The 26,655-nt window shown below is 36.4% G+C and overlaps 1 protein-coding gene across 1 annotated transcript; it reads left to right on the top strand.

The window, feature by feature from the left end:
* The first annotated feature begins 22,110 nt into the window (after nucleotides 1-22,110).
* On the top strand, nucleotides 22,111-23,150 carry LOC136071099 (uncharacterized). Its single transcript, XM_065781989.1, has 2 exons — nucleotides 22,111-22,126; nucleotides 22,200-23,150. Exons 1-2 carry the CDS (start codon nucleotides 22,111-22,113, stop codon nucleotides 22,997-22,999), a joined length of 816 nt encoding a protein of 271 aa, XP_065638061.1. The 3' UTR covers nucleotides 23,000-23,150.
* The last annotated feature ends 3,505 nt before the right edge of the window (nucleotides 23,151-26,655 follow it).

Genomic DNA, 26,655 nt, shown 5'->3' with positions numbered 1-26,655 from the left:
ATATTGATCCTTTAAGTTTTTAAAATGAGTTGTATTAATCCTTTTATTAACTACCATTAATAGTATTGTTTGCGTGGCTAATGAAATAATAATTTAGCAATTTTTTAAATGTTGTGGCATATTTTAATGAAAAATTTCAAAAACTATTTTACACGTCAAAATACTTAATCCCAAAATGCTTGACCTAGCCATTCCCCTGTTTGATACTGAAAGCTTGAAACGCATGAGAAAGCAAGGTTGCCTGGAGGGGAGAGCATTGTTTTTCCATGGCTGACTCAAGTGTCGCACCAATCCACCATATGGCACATCCACAATGACATTGCAATCAATCCATGGGTTTAAAATTGTGAACAAAACCGTATGGGTACTGAGATTCAATCATGGCAAACATATATTGTATATCGTGGAGCGAAGAGTGGATTGCAATGGTTGTTTGCATTGCTTGCATTTGTTTTTGGGATATATAGACACGCATCAAAGTTGGGGGATGTGTGGGTTTTTTTGGATCTAAAATAAACCAAATGTGAAGCGTAGAAACCGTTGATCCTTATGCATTGTAGTGGTTTAATGATTGAGTATATCTCATTTGTGAACCTTTGGATTAGTATTTATCAACCGTTTGAGTTTAAAACTAAATGATTGATTAAATTATGGGTCATTAGCAAAGGGTCTTGCACACTTTCAAATAAAAGAAGGTTATGGTGGGAAAGATTGATGGAATGCAGATGGTGCCATTCCGGTGGATTGGTGCGACTCTTGAGACAGCCATGGAAACCAACAATAGTCTCGCAGGCAACTTTTCTCTCTTGTGCGTTTCAGAAACTGACGGGGAAAGGTCAGATGACTTAGATCACGTATTTTGGTATTGGTTTTTCAAATTTATTCATTCAAAAATTTCACATAATTAAACAAAATATGAACGGTCATTATTCCGCTAGCCACATAAGCAATATCACTAACTTCAGTTAATAAAAAACTAATACTACTCATTTTTAAATCTTAAGGAATTAATAATGCTCATTTGTAATTTGAGGGACTAATTACGATCACAGGGTAAACTTTAAGGACAAATAGTGTAATTTCGCCTAAAAAAAAAGTTTATTTCTCTTTATTATATTCCATACTTTTTTTAGAAATTGTTAAATTTTATACTTGAATCATAATATTTTATTCTGTTATATGATATTAAATTCGGTCTGTTAGTATTAATTCATTGAGTTATATTAGTTTAATTAGTATTAAATAAACTATTTAATTGATAATTATATATAAAAGGCTCCTCTTAAATTTATTGTATTAGTCAAGTATCGTATCAAATGTAGTATAGAATACATAATAAAGAGGAATCTGATGTAATTTGTGATTTGTGGCCTTTTTCTTAAAAGGTAGAGATTGCGTGCATATATACCATTACAATTCATAATTCAAATATGATATGTTTTCTCTTTTAATTATTAATATGCTGTGTTTGTCCATAATAGGAGGAGGAGAAAAAGAAGAAGGAATCTTTATTTATTTATTTATTTATTATTCCACTACCTTGTTAGCAACCAAATACAATTAATGTTTATATCAACTTTATATTAATATATCCCCCAGAAAAGAGAACAAGAAAAAATTCTGACAAAAGTTCATTCACAGAATCTCATGCTTTATGGGAAACAAGGAGACGAGTAAAAACAATGTATCGTCATTGATCAAATCCTAAATGCACAAAAAGCTAGGCTGATTGGAAATAAATATATTTATAAAAAAAAAAGATTTTATGGTCGATCACCATCGTTTTGTACTTTTGCTTTCAAATAAGTGAAAAAAATGAAACTAGATAACTTGGAATCTTGGATGGTGACCCCATGTTTTGAGTAAATTGCAAGTTTGCAACGTATAACACTGCAATATGAATAGATAAACCACTTCTCAAAAAAGAGCATATAAACCGGCCCTTAAAGTATATACTATATACCAATACCATGTGATTGGGCAAAGAAACCATTATAATATGGTAGTTATGCTGGTCCTTCTACCTCAATATTAGTTCCCTCTTTTTTCAGTAGAAGATTTTGTTATTCATCAGCAACGAAGGTTTTTTTTTTTGATTAGTTTTCTGATACGAGTGGAAACGGAGTACAACGGTGGTCTATTATGTGAGCAAGTCTCTTCACGAGGCTGAGATACGCTACCTGCCATTAGAAAAGGCCATTTTAGCAGTAGTGCATCCAGAAAACTTCCCCATTATTTTCAGGCGCACACAGTGGTTGTCTGACTCAATATCCGATCAAGGCAGTACTTCGAAGTGCAGACTATACTGGTAGGGTTGCCAAGTGGGGCACAATTTTAGGAGCTTTTGATGTCAAGTATATGCCCGCACTTCCGTAAAGGGTCAGGTGCTCGCCGATCTAGTGGCCGAGTTTGCTGAAGGCCTGAAGAGACAGAGACAGGCCCAGGTGGCATGGATGAAAAATCGGTTGGCCTCATTTCCGCTCAACCTGTCTTACTCTGGACGGTGTATGTGGATGGGGCAGCAAATCAGCGGGGGTCTGGGATAGGACTTGTATTGATATCTCCCGAGGAAGTCATCATCGAAAAGTCTCTTAGGCTGGGATTCTCAGCCACTAATAATGAAGCGGAGTACGAAGCCTTACTAGCAGGAATGGCAATGGTCGGTAAATTAGGTGGAAAGGCTGTGGAAATCTTCTCGGATTCGGGGCTTGTGGTGGGCCAGGTCAAAGGGGAGCTAGAAGCTCGAGATACAAGAATGCAGGAATACTTGAGTCAGGTTAGGCGTATGTAAGCTAAGTTTGAATTTTTTAAAGTAACCCATGTTTGTAGGAGTGGAAATACCCAGCGGATTCTCTGGCCACCCTGGCCACTTCCTGGCTCAACATTTACCTCGGATTATCATGATCGAAGACTTGGGCACACCTACCCGAGGAGCAACGGAAACGCTACAAGTCAATCAGGTCAATTCGGCGCGTAGCTGGATGGATCCTATAATACTATTCCTCGAGAAGGATACACTGCCCGAGGATAAGTCAGAAGCAGAAAAAATACGGAGAAAGGCTCCCCGATTTTGGCTGTCCGAGGATAAGAAGCTGTATAAGCGCTCTTACTCTGGGCCTTATCTGCTTTGCGTACGCCCTGAAGCGTCAGAGGATCTGCTAGAAGAGCTACATGAAGGAATTTGTGGCAGTCACACTGGAGGGAGGTCTTTGTCTCATAGGGCAATCACCCAAGGTTACTGGTGGCCAGGTATGCAGAGGGAAGTGCAAGAATATGTGAGGAAATGCGATCAATGCCAAAGGTTCGCACCGAATATTCATCAGCCTGGAGGAGTCCTTAATCCTCTTTCTAGTCCTTGGCCTTTCGCTCAGTGGGGCTTGGACATTGTTGGCCCTTTCCCTAGAGTAGTAGGAAATAAGAAGTACCTGCTGGTTGGCACGGATTATTTCACGAAGTGGGTTGAAGCTGAGCCTTTGGCGAACATCAGGGATGTTGACGTCAAAAAATTCCTGTTAAGGAATATCATCACCCGATTTGGGATCCCTCAAACTCTTATCTCGGACAACGGTTTGCAATTCGATAGCAAGGCTTTCAGAAGATACTGTTTCGACTTGGGGATAAAAAACAGGTATTCTACCCCAGCCTATCCACAGGGAAACGGACAGGCCGAGGCTGTCAACAAAGTCATAGTGGGTGGACTTAAGAAAAGGTTGGATGAGGCAAAGGGAAAATGGGTAGAAGAACTCCCGCATGTTCTCTGGTCGTATAGGACGACGCCTCGACGGTCAACCGGGGAGACCCCATTCTCGATGACGTATGGGGCTGAGGCGGTGATACCTATCGAAACTGGTTTTCCAACATTGAAAACCAGTAATTTCACCCCGGACGGGAATGATGAGCTGTTAAGAAAAAGTCTGGACTTAATAGATGAGCGTCGAGAAAAGGCTATGGTTCAGCTAGCATACTACCAGCACAAGCTAAAGCAGGGTTATGATGCAAACGTCAAACTAAGGCCGTTATCTCCGGGTGACTTAGTGTTAAGGAAGGTCTTGGGAAATACCAAAAACCCAGCTTGGGGAAAGTTGGGACCCAATTGGGAGGGGCCATACCGTATTACATCTGTTGCGGGGATAGAGGCTTACTATTTGGAAGATTTAGATGAAAAAACCATACTTCATCCCTGGAATGTAAGCAACTTGAGAAGGTATTATTATTAACAAGTTATGTTTCTCTTTCCCTTGTGATTTGTTTTGCTCCTACAATGTGTGTTTAAGAGAACGAATGGAAGTATTAAACAGAAACTAAGTCATGTCAGGTCCTCGGACCACAGCTTAGTGGAAATTAAGTACACTATGAATGGAAGTATTAAACAGAAACTAAGTCATGTCAGGTCCTCGGACCACAGCTTAGTGAAAATTAAGTACACTACGAATGGAAGTATTAAACAGAAACTAAGTCATGTCAAGTCCTCGGACCACAGCTTAGTGGAAATTAAGTACACTATGAATGGAAGTATTAAACAGAAACTAAGTCATGTCAGGTCCTCGGACCACAGCTTAGTGGAAATTAAGTACACTACGAATGGAAGTATTAAACAGAAACTAAGTCATGTCAGGTCCTCGGACCACAGCTTAGTGGAAATTAAGTACACTACGAATGGAAGTATTAAACAGAAACTAAGTCATGTCAGGTCCTCGGACCACAGCTTAGTGGAAATTAAGTACACTACGAATGGAAGTATTAAATAGAAACTAAGTCATGTCAGGTCCTCGGACCACTACTAAGTCATGTCAGGTCCTCGGACCACAGCTTAGTAGAAATTAAGTACACTACGAATGGAAGTATTAAACAGAAACAAGTCATGTCAGGTCCTCGGACCACAGCTTAGTGGAAATTAAGTACACTATGAATGGAAGTATTAAACAGAAACTAAGTTATGTCAGGTCCTCGGACCACAGCTTAGTGGAAATTAAGTACACTACGAATGGAAGTATTAAACAGAAACTAAGTCATGTCAGGTCCTCGGACCACAGCTTAGTGGAAATTAAGTACACTATGAATGGAAGTATTAAACAGAAACTAAGTCATGTCAGGTCCTCGGACCACAGCTTAGTGGAAATTAAGTACACTACGAATGGAAGTATTAAACAGAAACTAAGTCATGTCAGGTCCTCGGACCACAGCTTAGTGGAAATTAAGTACACTACGAATGGAAGTATTAAACAGAAACTAAGTCATGTCAGGTCCTCGGACCACAGCTTAGTGGAAATTAAGTACACTAGGAATGGAAGTATTAAACAGAAACTAAGTCATGTCAGGTCCTCGGACCACAGCTTAGTGGAAATTAAGTACACTAGGAATGGAAGTATTAAACAGAAACTAAGTCATGTCAGGTCCTCGGACCACAGCTTAGTGGAAATTAAGTACACTACGAATGGAAGTATTAAACAGAAACTAAGTCATGTCAGGTCCTCGGACCACAACTTAGTGGAAATTAAGTACACTACAAATGGAAGTATTAAACAGAAACTAATTCATGTCAGGTCCTCGGACCACAGCTTAGTGGAAATTAAGTACACTACGAACGGAAGTATTAAACAGAAACTAAGTCATGTCAGGTCCTCGGACCACAGCTTAGTGGAAATTAAGTACACTACGAATGGAAGTATTAAACAGAAACTAAGTCATGTCTGGTCCTCGGACCACAGCTTAGTGGAAATTAAGTACACTATGAATGGAAATATTAAACAGGAACTAAGTCATGTTAGGTCCTCAGATCACAACTTTGTGGAAATCATTATGCTACGAATGTAAGTATGAAACCGAAACTAAGCCATAATAAACTATTTAGGTATTAAGCTTGCTTGTGGTCAGGGCCTTCCGAAAAGAGGTCCGTGTGACTAAAGATACATGTCGAAGTATATGCTGTGAGCATCATCTAAAACATTTCGAGGGGATTAGTACCCCTCTGGATGAATCGTAAAGGTACTATCCTAGGTAAGCACAATTTTCTAATAAATACTACAAGGAAACTTACAACTGTGGAAAACAAGCTCCTCGGACGGACTCTTGGTATTTATGAGAGCGTGGAGTAATGAGAGAAAGACAGATTCAATGAATACGTACTGAGAGAGAGCGATTCGTAATTGAAAAAAGATTTGATTTGAAAGGCACTTTACAAGGGCACAGAAAGTAGGAGCGGGAAAAACCCCGCCCATAAATGCAAAGGATCCCCCACCGTTAGATTTGCATCAAGTCGTTGAACGTGTGGGACAGCGGAGCAGTTACCATTTAATAATGGCGTGCCCATGACGCCGAAGCGTCAGGAGCGTGCCTTGGGCAAACAAAAAGACATTCTGAAATCGGGGAAACCTACGAAGTAAATGGGGGTTGGATATCAAAATCTCCCTTTTTACCGAGGTGGCAAAAAACGAGATTTTGAGGGGCTATTGTGGGCCTGTTAGTTAAAAAGGTATAGTAATCCTCAGAAATGGGCTCAGGGCCTAATGGCCCAATCCGAGAACACTTAGTAATCCGAGGACAGCCTAGAAAGTTCTATTCTTATCAGATGGGTGGTGTGAAAGAAACGAGTAGATATTATGTACCGCGGCATAACACACGTCCGAGGACAACAAAGTCCGAGGTCAAGGTAACCTTCATGTTAGCGGAAAGACCCCACCAAGTTGTATCTGAATTGGAAATTGGATATAGCTTAGGAGGCGTCGGGGAAGGTGGCAAATATCTTTTGAGGCCATCACCTCCACATTAAATGCTTTCCAGCTAACAGTCTGGCCGCATTAATGTGGAGGTGATACCTGAACAGTAACTAAGCAGCTTTATGGCCACTAAGCTGAAGGTTCCGGTAGGTACTGGATGGGNTTTTTTTTTTTTTTTTTTTTTTTTTTTTTTTTTTTTCGCCTTGAGCATGCATCCATGGGGAAAATAATCAATTATATAGCCCATCAAATAAAAGTTTTTTGGCAAGGCATTTATCACTATGTGGCATAGTTCTCAGAACCGGACTGAACCAGGAGGTCGGACCGTAAAAATCGAGAATCAGGATGAAAATCGGTTTTTTAAGCATAAAGAACCAGGCATATGTGGCAATTCCATGAACCCCTAAAACCAGAGTTGGACCGCACGAACCGGTGGCAAGAACCGTGCGGTCCAACCCCTTAGCAATTTTTTTAAAAAATTTTTTAATTTTTTTTTTATAAAAACAACTTAACACAATTTTATTCTACTTAATTAAATTATCCATCTCTTACAAGGAATAAAAAAAATTATAATTAAAATCTGTAGGGTTAGGATTTGTGGCCCAAGTCCAAAACAATAAATTTGTAGAGTATGGGTGAAAGAGCTAGATTAAGTATTGGATTGACAACAACGAATCACAACTTTCAAACACAAGCCAACATGAATTTACACGTAAAACCCGAAAATCCAAAGAGCTAAACTATTATTTATCTGATGAACAAAGGTCTTAGGGTTACAGTCAAGTTCTCTCTTTCTTTTTTTTGTTCTTCTTCCTCCCCCTTCTCATTAGGAGCCTCCTTCCTTTATATAGCCACCCTTCTCCTCATCTCTATCGTCCACATGTTCCTCATCCACGAGTTTGCTTTAGTACATGTCACGTCAAGCATCTTCTTTTAGCTCTGTGTGAGTGGCGGTAGGTTATAATGCACTGTTCAGGGGTCTTCTCCACATAAATGCGGCCAGAAAAGTTGCTGCAGAGTATTAAATACGGTAGTAGCAGCTTTCCCCTTAGATATTTCTCCATCCTTATCGTTTTCCAGCATACTCAGAGCTTATCTTGATCAGATGGAGAGAAGGTTCCGGTAGGTACTGGATGGGACAGAAAGGAGCTCCCAGGATAAGAACTACACGTGTGCGATGGAAACAGGGGGAGATGGGAGTATATAACATAGAAATGAAGAAAACAGAGGGGGGTCGGAAAAAAGGAAAGAAAGAAAAAAAGAAAAAGGGAGAGAGAGAGAGAGACCAATTGAAAGAGAGCCGAGGATAATTTCCCTCAGAGAGCGAACCGAAAGTATCCCTTATTGATTGATGAGTAGAACCCTTCCTGAAAAACAGTACTAGTTCTTGGACCCATACTCTAAAAATTTATTGTTTGGGCTTATTGGGCTGAAAACCCATCACTCAGGGTCAATCCAAATCGAGTCCCTACAATTATCAAAACTAAAAGGAAGATGTTCTTCAATAATAATAGAAATATATAAGAAATAAAGATGAAAATTTTCAAAATCCTTTTTTTGACATTTCATTTAACATTATTTATTGATGAGTCAGGAAATCCTACTCGTCCAGGCACAACCATGGACGAGGAAGAGACCATTAATGAAGCCTTTAATCACCGAGCCATTACGATTGGACAAAGTTAATAGGGTAGCGGCTCAAATGCCTCCATATCTCGGCATTAAGTGTTAGAGGCGTTACCTAGACAGGGAATCAAACCACCATTAATGGTGATTCCAATGGCTAGGAGAGCAGAAGCCTATATAAGGCACATCCAACCAAAGGTAAGAGATCATCAAAATAATATTCCTATCAGCAAGAATTCTCTATTATTTCTCTCTCATTCTAACTTTATCATTGGAGGCTTGCCGGCTGGCACCACATCGGTGACCTATCTGTTACATTTTATTGCTACCTTACAAGTTTCACCGGAGTCATCTGGACAATCCCAAACAACTGATGATTTTGGCATCATCATTTATAAATAATAAAATATAAAAAGAATCCTTAAACGATTATATTCTTCACACACCATGACTTGTAAAAATCTAATGAAATGTTCTAAGATTTTAACTCTCATTTAATGCCTCTATTATGAAAATAACCAGCCAGTAAAATATGATAATAGTAAGAAACGTTATAAATGAGATAATGAAAAAACTAACTAGTCACTATTATTATGGAATAGATGTCTTTTTTTTTTATGCATCTAAGGAAATGAAATGTATAGAGTTTACTTATTAAGGTATATGTAAAGATTCAAGTTAAAAAAATATGTTAAGGTTTTTTTGAAAAAAAAAAAGTATATGTAAGGTTTTTATTAACTTAAAAGACAATGAAAAACTAATTTTTAATAACTACAACCATCGCTACTCTATAAATCGCACACAACACTATATTCAATATCCTAAATAATAGAGTTAGGGATATACACTAGTATATTCAACCTATAAACTACAACCCAAATCAGTCATACAATTACACAATCAAAGCATGAATATGTAACATGAATTACCTTCTGAACTATTGCTTGGAATTTTCACAATTATTGAAAGAGAATCATCAAATTTAATTTTTAGAAAACATCAAGACAAGGTACAAGAATTTTAATTTTTTTAACTTCCATGGAAAAAATATTACCCACATTATTTCAACCCTTACGGAAAAGAAGGTTTACATGTAGCATGCAAAACGTGTTTAATTGACTTAGAGATCTAAAACTTAGTCAACCGACTATGGATGAATTAAGGTTTCAAAATTTAAATAAAACAATTCGAAAATAATAAAAAATTATTTTGTGATCAATATGATTATGTGTAGATACTCGATTTTGCACCCATAATTTAATCTTGCAAGATGACTAGAATGACCATTCATATACCCAAAATTTAGAGTTGCATTACATGTATTAATCATTCATTACATATCATAAAAATTATCTTGAGGTTCTAACAGTTGCGACGGTATGTCCGATTTCCAAATCGGACCGTCAGATTGAAAAATATCATATGATCAAGTTTGCACGGTCTGTATGCATTGTGTTTGGGTGGAACCAACCACGCATGATTACTTTAAATTAATTCTGATTGGTTAAACAATTAAAATTAATTAAATAATTTTATGATTGGTTGTTAGTTAGTGTTAAAAATAGACTTGCTTGCATGGGAATAAAGTAGATAATCGGATAACAAAGAAGTTTTGGATAATCAAGAATTTTTGGAATATTTGTCTACAAGATAATTATCACTTTAAAGACCTGAATATCCAGAAAAATGGATTAATTTTTAGAATACGGATTAAAAATTCATCTAAGTGCAATTCCCGGCTAAAAAATCCTCAAAAAAGGAGTCCAAATTAGACTAAAATTCAAACACGAGCTCAACACCCAAGAGAGCCATTCGGCACATGAAAAGTGCCGATTGGCACGAAATCATAGCTCGGCCTGAGGACTCTTGGATTGAGATAAATCTTACATTTTTCAATTTTTTAGAGATAAGGACGCGTCCCAATTCGTATCTGATTAGTTAGCTAATTTTTCGAAGCATCCCAACCTCTATAAATAGAGGAAACAAATCCGAATTAGGGGCTCTTCTCTTCTAAATTTTCAATCCCTCTTATGTTAAAGACGTTTTGGAGGCTTTTGCTTTAGGAACTTCTTTTTTGTAAATAAAGTATTTTAGGCTCCAAAGAGGTGAACAAACTTCTTTGAATTCTAAAATATTCTTTCATTAGAAAAGCACGCTCATGCAAGAGGTAATCTATTTCTTCTCTTCTTTCTTCTTTCTTCTTTCAATAATTTTTTTTGTTATTGTTTGATGCATGAGTATGTGTAGCATGATTTATTATTTTTTGTTCTTGATATATAATTAACATGTTCTACTTGAATTTTTTTTTTTTTAACATGTTCTTATATGATTGTTTATTGTGATTCTCTTTCTTAAACTTCAAATTCTGCTAATGACTATCAAAGATTTCTTTAAACTCAAAAATTGATCTGTATTTTTCAGATCTGTTTTTTTAAAGCTTAAAAATTGATCTGTATTTTTCAAATCAGATTTTTTTAAAGACTCAAAAACTGATCTGTATTTTCAGATATGATTTTTTTAAGACTCAAAAACTTATCTGTATTTTTTAGATCTGATTTTTTTAAGAATAGAAAATCGATCTGTATTTTTCAGATCTGATTTTTTCTAAATTAAAACCTGATCTGTATTTTCATTAAATATAGATCTGTTTTTTTTTAAACACAACACTGATTTGTATTTTAATTAAATACAGATCTATTTTTTTTAGAAAAAGTTTTCTTCGTTACAAAGTTGCAGATTTTGAAATTTAAAAGAAGGGATTGAAAGTTAGGTTGAAGTTTTTTTTGTGATGCATGCATAACAAATTTATCTCATGAATGTGAATCCTCTTTCAAAAGTCTTTTTTTATTTGTTTCCAACAACAGTTCTAATTTTTTTTTTATACAAACCAAAAATCTTTTTTTTTTTTTTTAAACTTTTCAAAAGAGATCTGATTCTTTTTAACAAAATCTCTTTTTTTTTTCTTCTCTTTTTACAACGTAAGATTTGATTTTTACAAATCAAACCTTATTATTTTTTTTTTTTTTAACTTTACACAAAACAGATATGATTTTTCTTGATAAAATCTTTCTTTTTACCCTTTATAAAAACAAGACTGATTTTTTTTACAAACCAAGTCTTTTTTTTTTCTTTTTCTTCTTTACCCTTAAAAGAAATTTGAATTTTCTTTAAAAAAGAGGACATATTCATGAGGCAAATTTATTTAAATTAATTTTTGTCAAGTGTTTGTCATGTGAGTTCCACATATCATTCAACATCATGCAAAAAAGGGTATAATGGTCATTAGAGTATAGAGGACATAATCACGTGCAACGCGCGAGTCTGCAATTAGTATTTATAAAGAACAATATTATGATTATATAACATTCAAAAGCTAATTTTCTCTATATCATTTAAAATAAGGATCAATAATTCATTCACAAGAAAAATTACATTGAAGTAGTTCGTCCAAGTAGATTCTAAAAGCAAAACCAAAAGTCCATTATCAGCATAGTCACAAAATCAATATCCGAATCATTCTCCCAATTTTAGCTTAAAATTTGCAATCTAGCCACCTGAAATCAAATCAACAAAAAGATTATCCAAACACATCAAATCAACAAAAAGATTATCCAAACACATGGACAAAAAGAGTCTTCAAGCTCTAATTTAAACTGCATCAGAATTATACAAATTGAGACAGATTCCATACACAATCAATAGCATTTGATTATCAAGAAAAGTAAACATAAGATACACAAAAAGGCCAAAGTTTGCGGCAACAATACTATACAAACTAATTACAAGGGTTAGGTCTATGTGCATTGAACAACGCAGGCTATGAATTAGATCATAAAAATTGTGCTAATTGCCTAGCTTCTGGGGTGTAATAATATAGCTTCTAATGCCACCATCCTGGCCTTTCTTTCATTGAAGAAAGAAAAAAAAAAAGTGAAAAGACTGTTGAAGTTGATAACCTGGAGACTACCCTGAAGCATAGTTCTCAGAACCAGACCGGACCGAGAAGTCGGACCGTGAAAACCGAGAACTGGGATGAAAACCAGTTTTTTAAGCATAAAGAACTGGGCATATGTGGCAATTCCATGAACCCCTAAAACCGGGGTTGGATCGCACGAACCGGTGGCAAAAACTGTGCAGTCCAACCCCTTAGCAATTTTTTTTTTTAATAAAAACAACTTAACAAAATTTTATTCTACTTAATTAAATTATCCATCTCTTACAAGGAATAAAAAAAATTATAATTAAAATCCTTCAAAGATATTCAACTTTACTTCAAAAATTAATCATAAATTTTAATGTTTTCATAATGGTTATTATTTTATTTTATTAACTTTCTTATTTAATTATTAAATATATGCTTGAAAATCATTAAATTTTCCTCACATATATAGATATATTAGTCAATTTTGCTAGTTTTATAAATTTAATATCTATATGTAGGATTTAATTAATTATTAAATTAATTATGACGTCATCACGGTTCGATCTCAAAAACCTTAAACCTCTCCCTTTTACGATTCAATGAACGGTCAGGGTTTGAAAACCTTGCTATGTGAAACCAAACGTGAAATCCACGATCCATCCCATGCAACAATTAGCTATTCCTAAGCATAATTAGCAAAAGAAATCAACAAGGTTTGCGGTGTAGACATGTAGTGGTAAGACACTTAGGCCAACACAACTTAAGTCATAAGTTTGAGCTTCCCCTTATGCACTAGCAATTTATCGATGTTTATTTTGCTTAAAAGAAAAAAAAAACCCTTATTGGTGCTCATTATACTCTTGTATTGCATACATAATGGGGGTTTTAGCCCAAGAGTGGTTAGTGTGCTTCTATGGAAACACTAGGTGGGGAAATAGTGGCATGCTCTATGAATATTTTTTAAAGAGTTCATTCAAATTCTTGTTGAAGAGGTTGACAATGACCTTTTTGTAAATAATATTTTCTTATTTCATCTTCATCATTAGGATAATAAGATATTCTCATAAGTCGTCACGATGATCTGAATGAAGTTTTTTCAAGTCAACACGAGTTCTCTTAAAATACAAATCTTAGGTAAAAGATGAATCTCGTGGAAACATGTGATTTCCTTATAAAAATTTTATCCATAGTATTAATAAGATAATAAATGATAACTATAAGTTCATTGGACGTATTGTTTCTTAGTATAATAAAAATATTAAATATTGTTGTTAAAATTAAATATTTGAAATTGTGGGGTCAGAGAATTTGGTATCCCCGGCCCATTTCATATCAAGCCCAAGGCCCATGCCAAGGAGGAAGAAATGCCCGAGGACAAAATGTGAAAGTCCAAATTGCTCAGGAACCTTGTCGAGGATAACCGTGTCCTCAGCCAACCGAGACAATGGGAGGGGGAAGTAGCGGGCCAATAAAGGTAGTCTTTCTGGGCATCCAAGGAGAAAGAACAAGTACAACGTATCAGCCATGGAAGTATGGTAGAGGAGCAAGTCCACAATGAACTGTCACCTCCACATTAAATGCGCACAACCAACGTTCTGGCTGCATTAATAAGGAAAAGACCCCCTGAACAGCGCGGCCTTGGTTACTGTGACTCACAGGAGGTTTGGTAAAGTGGCTGATAGGACGGGTTGTCAGGGGAGAGCATGGATGATCAACAAATGGAGGAAATGGATCGTTGGAAGAGCACTATATAATGGGAAGAAACAAATTAAGAAGGGGGGAACCATTTCCCATGGGAGAAGGACTACTACCAAGCAATTCGGACCAGGTTGAGGACAGACTTTTGAGGATGATTTCTGTTCACCTGCGTTCGATGGTGGCAAACGCTGCGTTGGACATTATCTGCTTGCTAGGGCCTAGTTCTTGAACCCGCTCTCTACAAATTCATTGTATTGGGCTAGCTGAGCTTGAGTCCACTCGCTCAACATTAGAAGTGCTTAAACCCAATTCCTATAATTGGTGCCGTCTGTGGGAAGAACTTGTGCACTAGCAAGCGCAATGGACAATTGTTCTTACATTGCTAGCTTACATAAAGTTAGGCAGTTTTTTGTCACCGCCAACGGCACCGATTCCGAGTCCCATAAAAAAAAAAAAAAAAAAAAAAAAAAAAAAAAAAAAAAAAAAAAAAATTTTTTTTTTTGTTTACAGAATAGTCAAAGGAGGAGATTGAAAAAGTCAATGTTTGTTGGCTTTATTAAGTGACAAATTTGTATGTATTTTATTTATCTTTTTAATATATCTTTCCGGGACTTAATTGTAATTTGGGGTAGATGTACTTTAACCTCATCTTCTACTTTAAAAAGCTACATTCATAGTGATCTCGAGACCTTAGGTGACCTAGCTAGTCCGCGAGACACATGTGGTAGGATGTCAAGATCAAAGTGCTGACTGGGCAAGTCGCGACCATCTCATGACAAGATCTTCAATTGCATGATCTCTTTACTCTGCTCTCTGCACATTGCTTGGACAGTGTATATCTGCGTGTGCACGTGCACGTGCACGTGCACACACACACACACACACACACACACACACACACAATTGTGATGTGTGGCAAAGGTTTCTAATAAGGCTCATGACAAATCCTAGTTGATAAGATAGACATCCAAGAGAGGCCATTTTGAGTATGAGAAAAGAGAGAGCTTTTGATTGGAGCAAAAAAACACTCCATCATCTTTGTGAGGGATTTCACAATTTGCTCCAATGACAATGGGCTTGGTTTGTGATCGAATGCTATAAAAGATTTGTGCCACCTCATCCTTCACCAATTGGTTGTTGAATGGATCGGTAAGGCATACGGTCTGACAAGTGGTATCAGAACCCGGTCATAGGTTCGAGTTGTTGGAGCCGCATTGTGAGGGAGGGATTGTGAGGGATTTCACAATTTGCTCCAATACCAATGGGCTTGGTTTGCGATCGAATGCTATAAAAGATTTGTGCCACCTCATCCTTCACCAATTGGTCGTTGGATGGATCGGTAAGGCATACGGTCTGACAATCTCTTTTCCATCTCTTTTACTCTTTGATTAAGATATTATATTCCTTCATCTCACTCATACACACAGACCTTGTGAGTTGAGTGAAGGTTCATGGAAACTTGATAAGCCTCATTCAAATCCTATTCATTTGGTGGTGTTTCCATTCGTGCTTCAATGGAGGTTCTTCGATAAGCTAGAAAGAGAAGAGACTCAGAGCAATCAGTTGCTAACTAGAGCTTGGAGGGCTCAAGTACATGTAGGCCTATAGGCTTAGAGGGTTCATAGTGTTCTTATGTTTGGCAATTATCTTGTCTAGTAAAGATTTTCGATGGGTGGTCAAGAGAGAGGTTTTTTTGCCTGATGTTACCGGTTTTCCTCTTCATAAAAGCTTCTTTGTGTTTGGTTTGATTTGCTTGCCTTTCCTCTATTTCTATTGTGATTTTATTTTGATATGCATTGCTTAGTATAGCTTTTGTTTTATGGAAATTGGTTAAAACATTTTCACTTAGACTAATATCATTAGTTTAGTTTAAAAGTAATTTAGCCATAAAAGGCATGGTTTAGGGTTCTAAATATTTGCTAGGGTTGCTATAGCATCTTTCACTTACTAGTGGTGGAGGTAGACGTGTCATTTTCCTATAGGTAAGATGTTGCCTTAGGTAGAGTTTTGACAAAATTGGACAACATGCATTTGGTGCTTCTTTGACAAGCATGCTTGTGCTTAAATTGTATGCAGTAGTACCGCTTTGATAGACTAGCTCTCTGCTATAATATGGCCAAAACTTGTAGCACATATTTGAAATTTGTTATCGAGCTGTATAGTCCTTAACTAATTTTGGCATTACTTTTACTCACTATCTTGGACACAAACAATAACTAATGGTGACATGCTTTCTCACTTATACATAGCTTTTATCTTTTTATTTTTATTTTTTTTTATATTCTATTGAGCCTTGGACACATGGTGATGGTGAATTTGCTCATTATTTTACAAATCTAACACCATCTCGCATAATAGTATACAAATCCTTATAGCTTAATTGATTGACATTTCATGATATTTTCAAAGAAAACGTCTAAGATTCAAATCCCTCATTCATGTTATAACTATCAAATTATCAAGACCAATCTTATTGTAAATAATGTCTAGTGCACTCATGGCATTTCACGAGAAGTGGGTTCCACGCATCCTTAGACTCCTTTTGTCTCCTTGCTGTGAGGATGATATCCATCATATGTAATCGACACTTAATAGTCCAAGAGAATTAATATTGGAGAACCGTTTCGGAATTATTATTATTATTATTATTTTTTTTTTGATAGGAAATACTGACATTGTATTCAATAGTTATGCAATAGTAGCTACATCCATATCCTGAGCACAGGCCCACTCAATATGGCTCGGGCAAGATTCTACCCAAGCAACATAACTAATTAAAGACTTAGAATACTGTGCTAACATGTGGGCAGGGACATTTCCCTGCCTTTTTGTGTGAGTGAAACAACATGACCTGAACCAACCAGCTTGCTGGAGGATGCCATCCACGATGAAAAGGATCGAAGAACTTGGCGCCGCTAATCCCTGGACAGCATTGAAGACTTCCAATGCATCACACTCAAACACCACATCTCAGATGCCTATGTCTAGTGCGAAGCGCATGCCAACCTCCAACGCCTTGGCTTCCGTCTCAAGCGCTCCAAGGGGACCCACCATGGGGCTGCTTAAAGCAGCAATCACCTTCCCATTGTTGTCACGGACCATCACGCCCAGCCCCACCTTTCTTTGGTCTTCAAATACTGCACCATCTGAGTTAACCTTGTACTGTCTCGGGAGCGGAAGCGCCCACTGTATCGGTTCCCGCCCAGCCACAGCAGGCTTCCCCGGACCCTCATTGGCCACCTGGAACTCGTCCATTAAGCCAAGGGAGGTCTTCAAAGTGACCCTACCAGGTTTACCCCTCCCATCAGTTCGGATGACATTCCTCTCTTTCCAAATACCCCATCACACAAAAACAAACCATTCTGCCAAACCGTGGTGCACCTCCTCATACGTTTGGAGCTTTTCCATAATATCCAAGAAACACCAATTGGTCCCAATATCAAAAGGGAGAGAGAACTTACTCGTGTTCCATACCTCCTTGGCGTGATCACAAAAACTGTTAGGTTCCCGCAAAGAGCACAACCACCATCCACCACGATGTGCCTCTGCCGTAGCGCCTCTTTAGAAGCCAGGATGTCCCTAGCAGCCTTCCAAGCAAAATGCTTGACTTTATGAGGAAGGTTCATTCTCCACAGTCCCTTCCATACTTTCTTCCTCGCCGAAGGGTTCGAGCATTCCGCTTTGCCGCCACCCTTGTTCACCTTATAAGCCACCCTGTATGTGCTTTTGACCGTAAATTTACCACTTGGTGATTCCGCCTATATCAACCTGTCCTTGGGCCGATGCAAGCTTAGTGGGATGCTTAAAATAGCATCAGCATCCTCTTCGTTGAAGCAGCCCTGAACACGTTCCACTTTCCACTCCATAGATGCTCTGTTTATGAGGTCACAAACCAGAGCAACATTTGGGCAAGCATCTTCCCTTGTGACAACACTGTATGAGGACGGTTTCGGAATCCATTTGTCGCACCACACTCGCACCCTCTCCCAAGAGCCTATTTGCCACCTCGTGCCCCTTTTTACCACCCTTTGGGCCGCCATTATGCTTCGCCAAGCGTAAGAAGGTTGGCGGCCTAAATCAGCCTCTAAGAAGGAGCAGTGGGGGAAGTACTTAGCCTTAAAAACACGGGCAAACAGAGAAGTGGAGTTAGTCTGTAACCTCCACCCTTGCTTCGCCACAAGCGCCAAATTGAACAGCCTCAAATCCCTAAACCCCATGCCGGCCATTTCCTTTGGCATGCACAGCTTGTCCTAACTTAACCAGGAAAGTTTTTTCTCATCTTTAACCTGACCCCACCAGAATTGCCGAAGGAAATGCACCCAAATCTGTTTAGATTTCACGTTCAATGTAAAAATGCACCCAAATCTGTTTAGATTTCACGTTCAATGTAAATCAAGACCTTTTCATCCAAATTAATAAAAAAGGAAAAAAAAATTTAAAACCATTCTCAGTATTTCACTCAAGAAATATCCTCCTTACACCTCTGAAACTAAAAGCATGCTAAAATTGTGCAAAATTGATATAGTCTCGTAGTGTGGCTCAATTCTTTGTCATTGTGTTTCTCAAACCAGCCTCGATTTTGTGCAAATCCGCCCCTAGCCCTTGTCGTCTGTTCAGCTCCTTCGTATGACTCTCTCTCTCTCTCTCTCTCTCTCTCTCTCTCTCCACGCTACAGTGCGGTGAGACTGTTTAGATTTCACGTTCAATGTAAAAATGCACCCAAATCTGTTTAGATTTCACGTTCAATGTAAATCAAGACCTTTTCATCCAAATTAATAAAAAAGGAAAAAAAAATTTAAAACCATTCTCAGTATTTCACTCAAGAAATATCCTCCTTACACCTCTGAAACTAAAAGCATGCTAAAATTGTGCAAAATTGATATAGTCTCGTAGTGTGGCTCAATTCTTTGTCATTGTGTTTCTCAAACCAGCCTCGATTTTGTGCAAATCCGCCCCTAGCCCTTGTCGTCTGTTCAGCTCCTTCGTATGACTCTCTCTCTCTCTCTCTCTCTCTCTCTCTCTCTCCACGCTACAGTGCGGTGAGTATTGAGAATGCATTTGATTTTAGTTGGTTGGTGATAACTATGGGTCCGTTTGGATAGCACTTATTATTGCTGAAAGTTACTAAAAACTGATTATTGCTGAAAACACTGTAGCAAAATAATTTTTAAATGTGTGAATAGTATTATGGGACCCACCTTTAATATTAAATATTGCGTGAACAGTATATGAACAGTGTACGCACAGTACACTCACAGTGTTTTTTTCTCCCAAAAGTCAATAAATCCGGCTGCTAAAAAAAAAAAAAAAACTGAAAACGTAACTTTACTTTGAGTGAAAAATAGTGCTATCCAAACCGGGTCAATATCTAAGTTCTTAGCTAGTGGCTTACAGTTGCTTTGCACTACTGGCGGAGAGTATTGAGAATGCATTTGATTTTGGCTGGTGATAATATCTAAGTTCGATCTTGTTCTTAGCTAGTGGCCTACAGTTGGTTTGCACTACTGGCTTAGAAAATTGATAAAATATAACTTTGATGAGACCATTCAGAAGACAATGCAAAACCCAACTTCTACTTCTTTCTTTTTAATCAACTTCTACTGTATTGTTAACTTCAATTATTTTATTTTAGATTTAGTTATTTTATAGATTGTTTATGTTTTTTTTTTTTTTTGACAGTACATATATGTTATACGGTTTATTCACTTTATTGTCTACATTTTCTTTAAAAATATATAACTAGATTATAAATTATAATTTTAAGTTATTAAAGTGTGGGTAATTTTTTAGCAATAGTTTTACTATGTAAATCAAAAAAGAGTTCAAAAAATTGAGTTCAAAATCAATTTTAGCGCCATGAAAGAATGTAGAGCACAACAATGTTGGGAGATTTTGGCATTTTACCCTAATTTTGTAAAAAATTTGGCAATATGTCCCTGTTTCCAAACTATATAGGGGCGTACCCTTGTTTTGATATTCAATTACCTTAAAATCGAGTTTCAATTAAATACTCGATTTGTAGAAAATCGAGTTCCATGCAAAATTTTTTTTTTTAGTGTGATCGCCCATACAAGGTTTAGGGAGCCCTATAGTGGCATTTTTAAGTCCTATAGTAACGTTTTAAAGCCCTATAGTGGCGTTTTCCTGCAAATTTTTTTTATAAGTGTGATCGCCCCATACCAGGTTCAGGGAGCCCTATAGTGGCGTTATTAAACCCTATAATGACGTTTTAAAGCCCTATAGTGGCGTTTTCCTGCAATTTTTTTTTTAAGTGTGATCGCCCTATAGTGGCGTTTTGGAACTCGAGCTCCATAAACTCGAGTTCCATGCAATTTTTTTTATTTTTAAGTTTAATCGGGCATAACTCGATTTTAAACCAATCGAGTTTCGAAACAAGGGTATGCACCTAAATAGTTTGGAAACAAGGGCATATTGCCAAATTTAAAAAAAAAATAAGGATAAAATGCCAGAATCCCCAACGATGTTGAGTTATATATATATATATATATATATATATATTTATTTAATTAAGAACCATACTATATTTAGCTTGGCCTTCCTGAAAAAAAATTCTTGGCTCTAACGTCGTTAATATAAATAATTTTTTTTTTTTGTTGAGAAAACTTAATATATATAATTAAATGTAATAAACTAGTAATAGGTATTTTCATTGATATATAAAGAAAATAAATTTAATAAAATTTTTGTTTTAGTAATAATTGGACCAATTGATCTTTTTTTTTTTTTTATCCAAACAATACTTACAATACACTGCCCCAACCAAAACCAAAATTTATTTCGTATTCTAACTTTTTTTTTTTCGCTTTTATTTTATTTATTCCACCCGTTTTTATCCCCATTTCTATCTCTTTTTCTAGTTTTCCTTTCTTTATGCTGTCCACGCGTTTTATTTGGCGGGTCTTCCTTTTCACACTTTCAAGTGAGACAGATCTATAATCAAGTCAAATAAAAAGTAGATGCATACCTCCTTCACTCCTTCTCTCTCTCTCTCTCTCTCTCTCTCTCCCCTCTTCTCTTTCTTCTCAGATCTACTGGTATTATCGGGAAACCTTTGCTGGTTGCATTTGCATGTTACCTATTATTGGGTGGGGCAACAGGAATAGCAGATCATCAACTCCATAATTAATGTACGTAGCCTGATCTCTTTGTTCTTTAAACCAATTTTGTGTTTTTGTGTGTGTGTGTTTTGAAGTGTTGTTAATGATTAAAACCTTTGTCGGTGACTTTCCAGTGTATAATGTTCAGTTTCCATGCATTTTGGGCCAAATATTATAGTGTAAGATTATTTTGTTGCTAGAATAATTTATCCTCATTATTATGGTCAAGTGGTTTGGTACCATGTATGTCTTCAATTTGAATATAATGATTTCGTTGTAAGATTATTTGCTGAACAGCCTCAACCGCTCAACTGATAAGTCTGATATAGGAGTAACTATAGTTTAATTCAGATTATTTTCCATGAAATATGCACGCATGAATACGGTGGATTAAACCTGAAACTTTTAAATTTAAGTCATGCCTCGTACCAATGAATCCCACCACTTAGGTACCTTAAGAAATAATCCTCACACAATTTTTTTTTTTTTTTTTTTGAGAATCTGATCCTCACACTATTTAAGTAAAAAGAAATGTAATATTTTAAATTATGTCACTAATTCCAATTTCAGCACTAGCAACAAAATAATCTTACACTATAATATTTGGCCCAAAATGCATGGAAACTGAACATTATACACTGGAAAGTCACCGACAAAGGTTTTAATCATTAACAACACTTCAAAACACACACACACAAAAACACAAAATTGGTTTAAAGAACAAAGAGATCAGGCTACGTACATTAATTATGGAGTTGATGATCTGCTATTCCTGTTGCCCCACCCAATAATAGGTAACATGCAAATGCAACCAGCAAAGGTTTCCCGATAATACCAGTAGATCTGAGAAGAAAGAGAAGAGGGGAGAGAGAGAGAGAGAGAGAGAGAGAGAAGGAGTGAAGGAGGTATGCATCTACTTTTTATTTGACTTGATTATAGATCTGTCTCACTTGAAAGTGTGAAAAGGAAGACCCGCCAAATAAAACGCGTGGACAGCATAAAGAAAGGAAAACTAGAAAAAGAGATAGAAATGGGGATAAAAACGGGTGGAATAAATAAAATAAAAGCGAAAAAAAAAAAGTTAGAATACGAAATAAATTTTGGTTTTGGTTGGGGCAGTGTATTGTAAGTATTGTTTGGATAAAAAAAAAAAAAAGNTGGAGGATTTTTTTGTCAAGGCCAGAATAACTGTGCCTCCTGAACAAGATGAGAGACTTTCCCTTATTAGGCTTACCCATAATGTCTTAAAAAAGGTGGCATTCTTGGGGGAAATAGAACAACTTTGGACAAAATTATGTTCTTCCAAAATAGAACATTTTCTTCATTTTGTACGAATTTGTCACATACCACAGGAACCCCCACCCAAAGGGAAACTTATAACCGTTAGTGCACCTAATGCAACACAGCTACATCAAGCAGGAGTCAGGTTTAAAGTGGGATCACCTAAAAACTTATTTAACATAAAATTCAAAAATGGGATATTGGAAATTTCAAATATTCGAATACATGATAAAACAGAGGCTTTTTTTCGAAACCTTATTGCCTTTGAGCAATGTCACATGAGAGTTGATTACATCAGTGACTATTTCATTGCCCTTGATCGCCTCATTGACACTCCCAACGATGTGGAATTACTTGTTCAGTGTGGAATTATTGAAAATTGGCTACCAAATAGCCAAATGGTAGTGACTCTCATTAACAACCTTGTCTTTGGGACTGTTACCTCTACTGCAAATTTCTATTTTGCTAACCTTCTTGGAGAATTGAATGCGTACTGCAGTGTCCCTTGGCACAAATGGAAGGCAACCTTGAATGAAGATTACTTCAGTACTCCATGGGCTGTCATTTCTGTTAGCGCAGCTACTGTATTTCTCATACTCACTCTCATTCAAACAGTGTGTTCTGTTATCTCTCTGTAGGTTCTTTCAACCATAGAATAACAGAATTTTCATGTACAAGATAGTAATGGTCTGTGTTCTCAAGTAATCCAAATCGGTTTCTTTCAAAACCTAAACATAGCTTGTGAACTCTTAACAATTGTTGACATTATAAAATGAAGTATGTTGAATATTAGCTCTGATACCATGTTAAATGGACAATATTATCAAACGCAATGTGTTATACCATGTTGTGTATGCTAGAGTGGATGCGGAAGAGGAAGCATAGAATAGGAACATCAAGAACACGAAGGTTACGTGGTTTAGCCTTGACGGCCTACATCTACGGAGGAATCCCTTAAGGACTACATCTTTATTGTATAGGAGTGTAGTACAATAACCTGTGTTACAATGAACCCTAACATGAGTATATATAGGCAATTAAACCCTAGACTACTAGTACAAGCAGGAATGGGCTTGGGCCTATTACATTGGGCTAATATGTCTAATATATATCTCTAACAAGGTAGATCCTTCCAAGTTAGACAGAGCCACCGCCCTTGTAAGTAGGCCTAGTGTTGGAATATTTTTTTTTAAAAATAATATATTTTTATTAAATAGTCTTTTTAATTAGACGTTGGCTTATTAATTAGTTCATGTTTTTTCACTTATATATGCCTATTAACTTCTTATTAAATTTTAAAATCTGTCATTTGACAGTTTCTCCCTTTAGTTGCTCAATTCAATGAGCATAAATTTACTCAAACCGTTAGTAACAAAATTTCTTTCACACTTAGCCAGGTGTTTTTACACAGCTCATGTAATAAAGTTTGTCAAATGAAAAGGTTGTCCGTGAGTCTTTGATATAACTGGTAGGTTCCTATCTTACAAGCGATATAGGCTTGTTCAAAGTGGTTGGGTTGTTGTATCTCAGGACAGCACGCACAATGTTTTTAGTCAACTACATTGGAAATCTCGTAAATAGTGTATATCGTCTCAAGATAATGACATGGTCCACACCTCAACTCCGCCATCTAAAAATTCATGAATTGACGGTAAATTATTTATCATGTTATGAGATGATTTTAAAACATCATTGAGGTAATACCTGTAATACCTTTTAACTGTTCTCTAATTTTATGGTAAATTCTATTTTGTGTGATATGTGATTATTTAATTGATATTTTGAAGATGATTTATTCTTCAATTATTATTCTAAAGAACAACAATTTGAGATGATATAATGTTTACAGTATATATGATGTGATTAAATATATTCTTGTTATATATATAAATTTGATAAATTGGAGAACTTGTTACACACACACATATATGTGTATATATATATATATATTGACATGAGAAATACTTTTTGGGACTCTCACAAAATAAATGATGATAATTTTGATTCAGGTGAATTCTATTGAGAATTGAGATGAAAATTATTTTTTAGCCTATGTGTATAAAATGTAGACTTATGGAGAAAATAACATTCCTATTGTTAAGTGAGAACAATGGTGTCATATCAAGTAGGCATTCTTATTGTATAAGAGCATCCACAACAGATGTGCCAAATGTGCTAAATGCCAAATATTTAGCACATTTGGCACACCAAACACAAAAACGATGTTTTATCAAATGTGCTAAATTTTTGCAACATGCTACAATACTGTTGCATTTTGCCACGATACAGACTCAAATGGCATTTGTAATTAATTATTTTTTTATTATTCATCTTTCTCTATCATCCCACTCAGTCACTCCATCTCCACTTCTCCGGATCCTACTCTCTCTCCTCCCTCTCTATCTAATCGCCTTCTCTCTAGTGAAGGATGAGTTCCGATGTGGGTATATTCTGGCATGGGCTTTGGTGTCTATCAGGTGACGGTGTGGGTCATGGGTATGGTGGCGTGGTAGGTCACGGCGAGGTGGGTCGCGACAGTGGTTGTTAGTGGCTATTGTTGCGGCAGTGGTGGATGTGTCGTTGCTGAGTTGAGTTTCGGGTTGCTGAGTTGATGGGTTTGGTCCTGAGAAGGGGGTTTTGGGTTTGAGTTTCAGGTTGCTGAGTTGCTGGGTTCTGGTTTGAGAATCGATGGTAGCTAGCTATTTGTTTGGCTGGTACTTTGCGTGGTGGTGGTTTGATGGTTGTAGGATTGAGGTTTAGGTCTAATGGATTGAGGTTTAGGTTTAATGGTCTGATGGATTGAGGTTTGGGTTAGTGGGTTTTGGTTGATTTTGTGCGTTTTGTGGTTTGGATCAGTGGTTGATCGTGGTTTGGATCAATGGGTTTTGGTTGATATTCAGAGTTTTTTGGTTTGTTGCGATACTCGGTGATGGTTGATTGTGGGTTTGGTGGTTTGTTATGAATCATGTGATATTTGGCACTACTATGGTGGTGGTTCGGTTGGTTTGGTATAAGTTTTTGGGGTGGTTCTCAGTACTTTTCTATGTGAATGGTGGTGAATGGTGGTGGGTCTTGGTGTTTTGCTGGGTTTATGGTGATGGGTCTTGGTGGTTTGTTGTGTTTGTGCTGGTGGTAGCTATCGGTCAGTGGTTGTTGGTAGTTGTTGTTGCGTCAGTGGTGGATGTGCCGTTGTTGTGGTTGATGTTGTTGATGGTGATGAGAGGGAGGAGATAATATATTATTTTAATGAATAGTAAATATTATTTTAATGTATAGAATAGAATAATAGAACATCTGATAAATAAGATATTGTAAAATGATGTGGTAAAATAATAAAGTAGGCTTTTGGTGTGTCAAAATGACATTTTTTTTTGCAACATTTGCTACGGATACTCTAATAAAGATACAATGATACTCCTATATAAATTAGACACTTGTAGTTGTACCAAAAATAAAATGAGAATATGGATACTCTAATAAAGATACAATGATACTCCTATATAAATTAGACACTTGTAGTTGTGCCAAAAATAAAATGAGAATGTGTAGGCATTCGTATTATACAATTGTGGTATATTGATGTCAAGTTTTACAAAAATATCAAGTCCGTTATTCTTGTAAAATTATGAACATTTCTTATTCCAAAAAGTGGTTCTTAGTAGTTAGGCCAAGATGGCAAGGGCAAAGGTCAATGATAAGTTCTTTGTCACTTGATCCCTCTCTTTCTCTCTTTTTGTCTCTCTATTGCTTGATATCTCTCTTTGGCCTACTTTTGAATGCTTATCTTTTATTTTATTTTAGCTTTAATCTTGTATTCTAATTTCTAAGCATTATTTAATAGTTATGAATTCACTTTATTATTTATTATTACTCTTAAATTGATATATGTTTAACATTATATTAAAAATAAATGCTTAACAATATATTAAAAAAATATAAATATATTTAATAATTAATATATATATATATATGTGTGTGTGTGTGTGTGATTAACAATATATTAAAAAAATATAAATATATTTAATAATTAATATATATATATATATGTGTGTGTGTGTGTGTGTGTGTGTGTGTGTGTGTATCCCCGCCGTACTCATGTCCTACTTTTCAAAAATTAATGTGTCGATGAATTGTACACATGCCCGTACCCATGCGGCCATAACTGTGTCCGTGCTTCTGCTTCATAGGTCATTTGTTAAGTTGTATGAGTTCCACTTGCATCTAAGTGATGCATGACATGAGCATTTAATAGCATGCATGGAATGCATGATAAACAAAATAATTTGCACCTGGA

This window comes from Quercus suber, unplaced genomic scaffold (genome assembly GCF_002906115.3).
Source record: "Quercus suber isolate HL8 unplaced genomic scaffold, Cork oak 2.0 scaffold_285, whole genome shotgun sequence".
Lineage (NCBI taxonomy): Eukaryota > Viridiplantae > Streptophyta > Magnoliopsida > Fagales > Fagaceae > Quercus > Quercus suber.
Note: the sequence above shows the minus strand (reverse complement) of the source record. Positions and strands in the feature narration are given on the sequence as shown.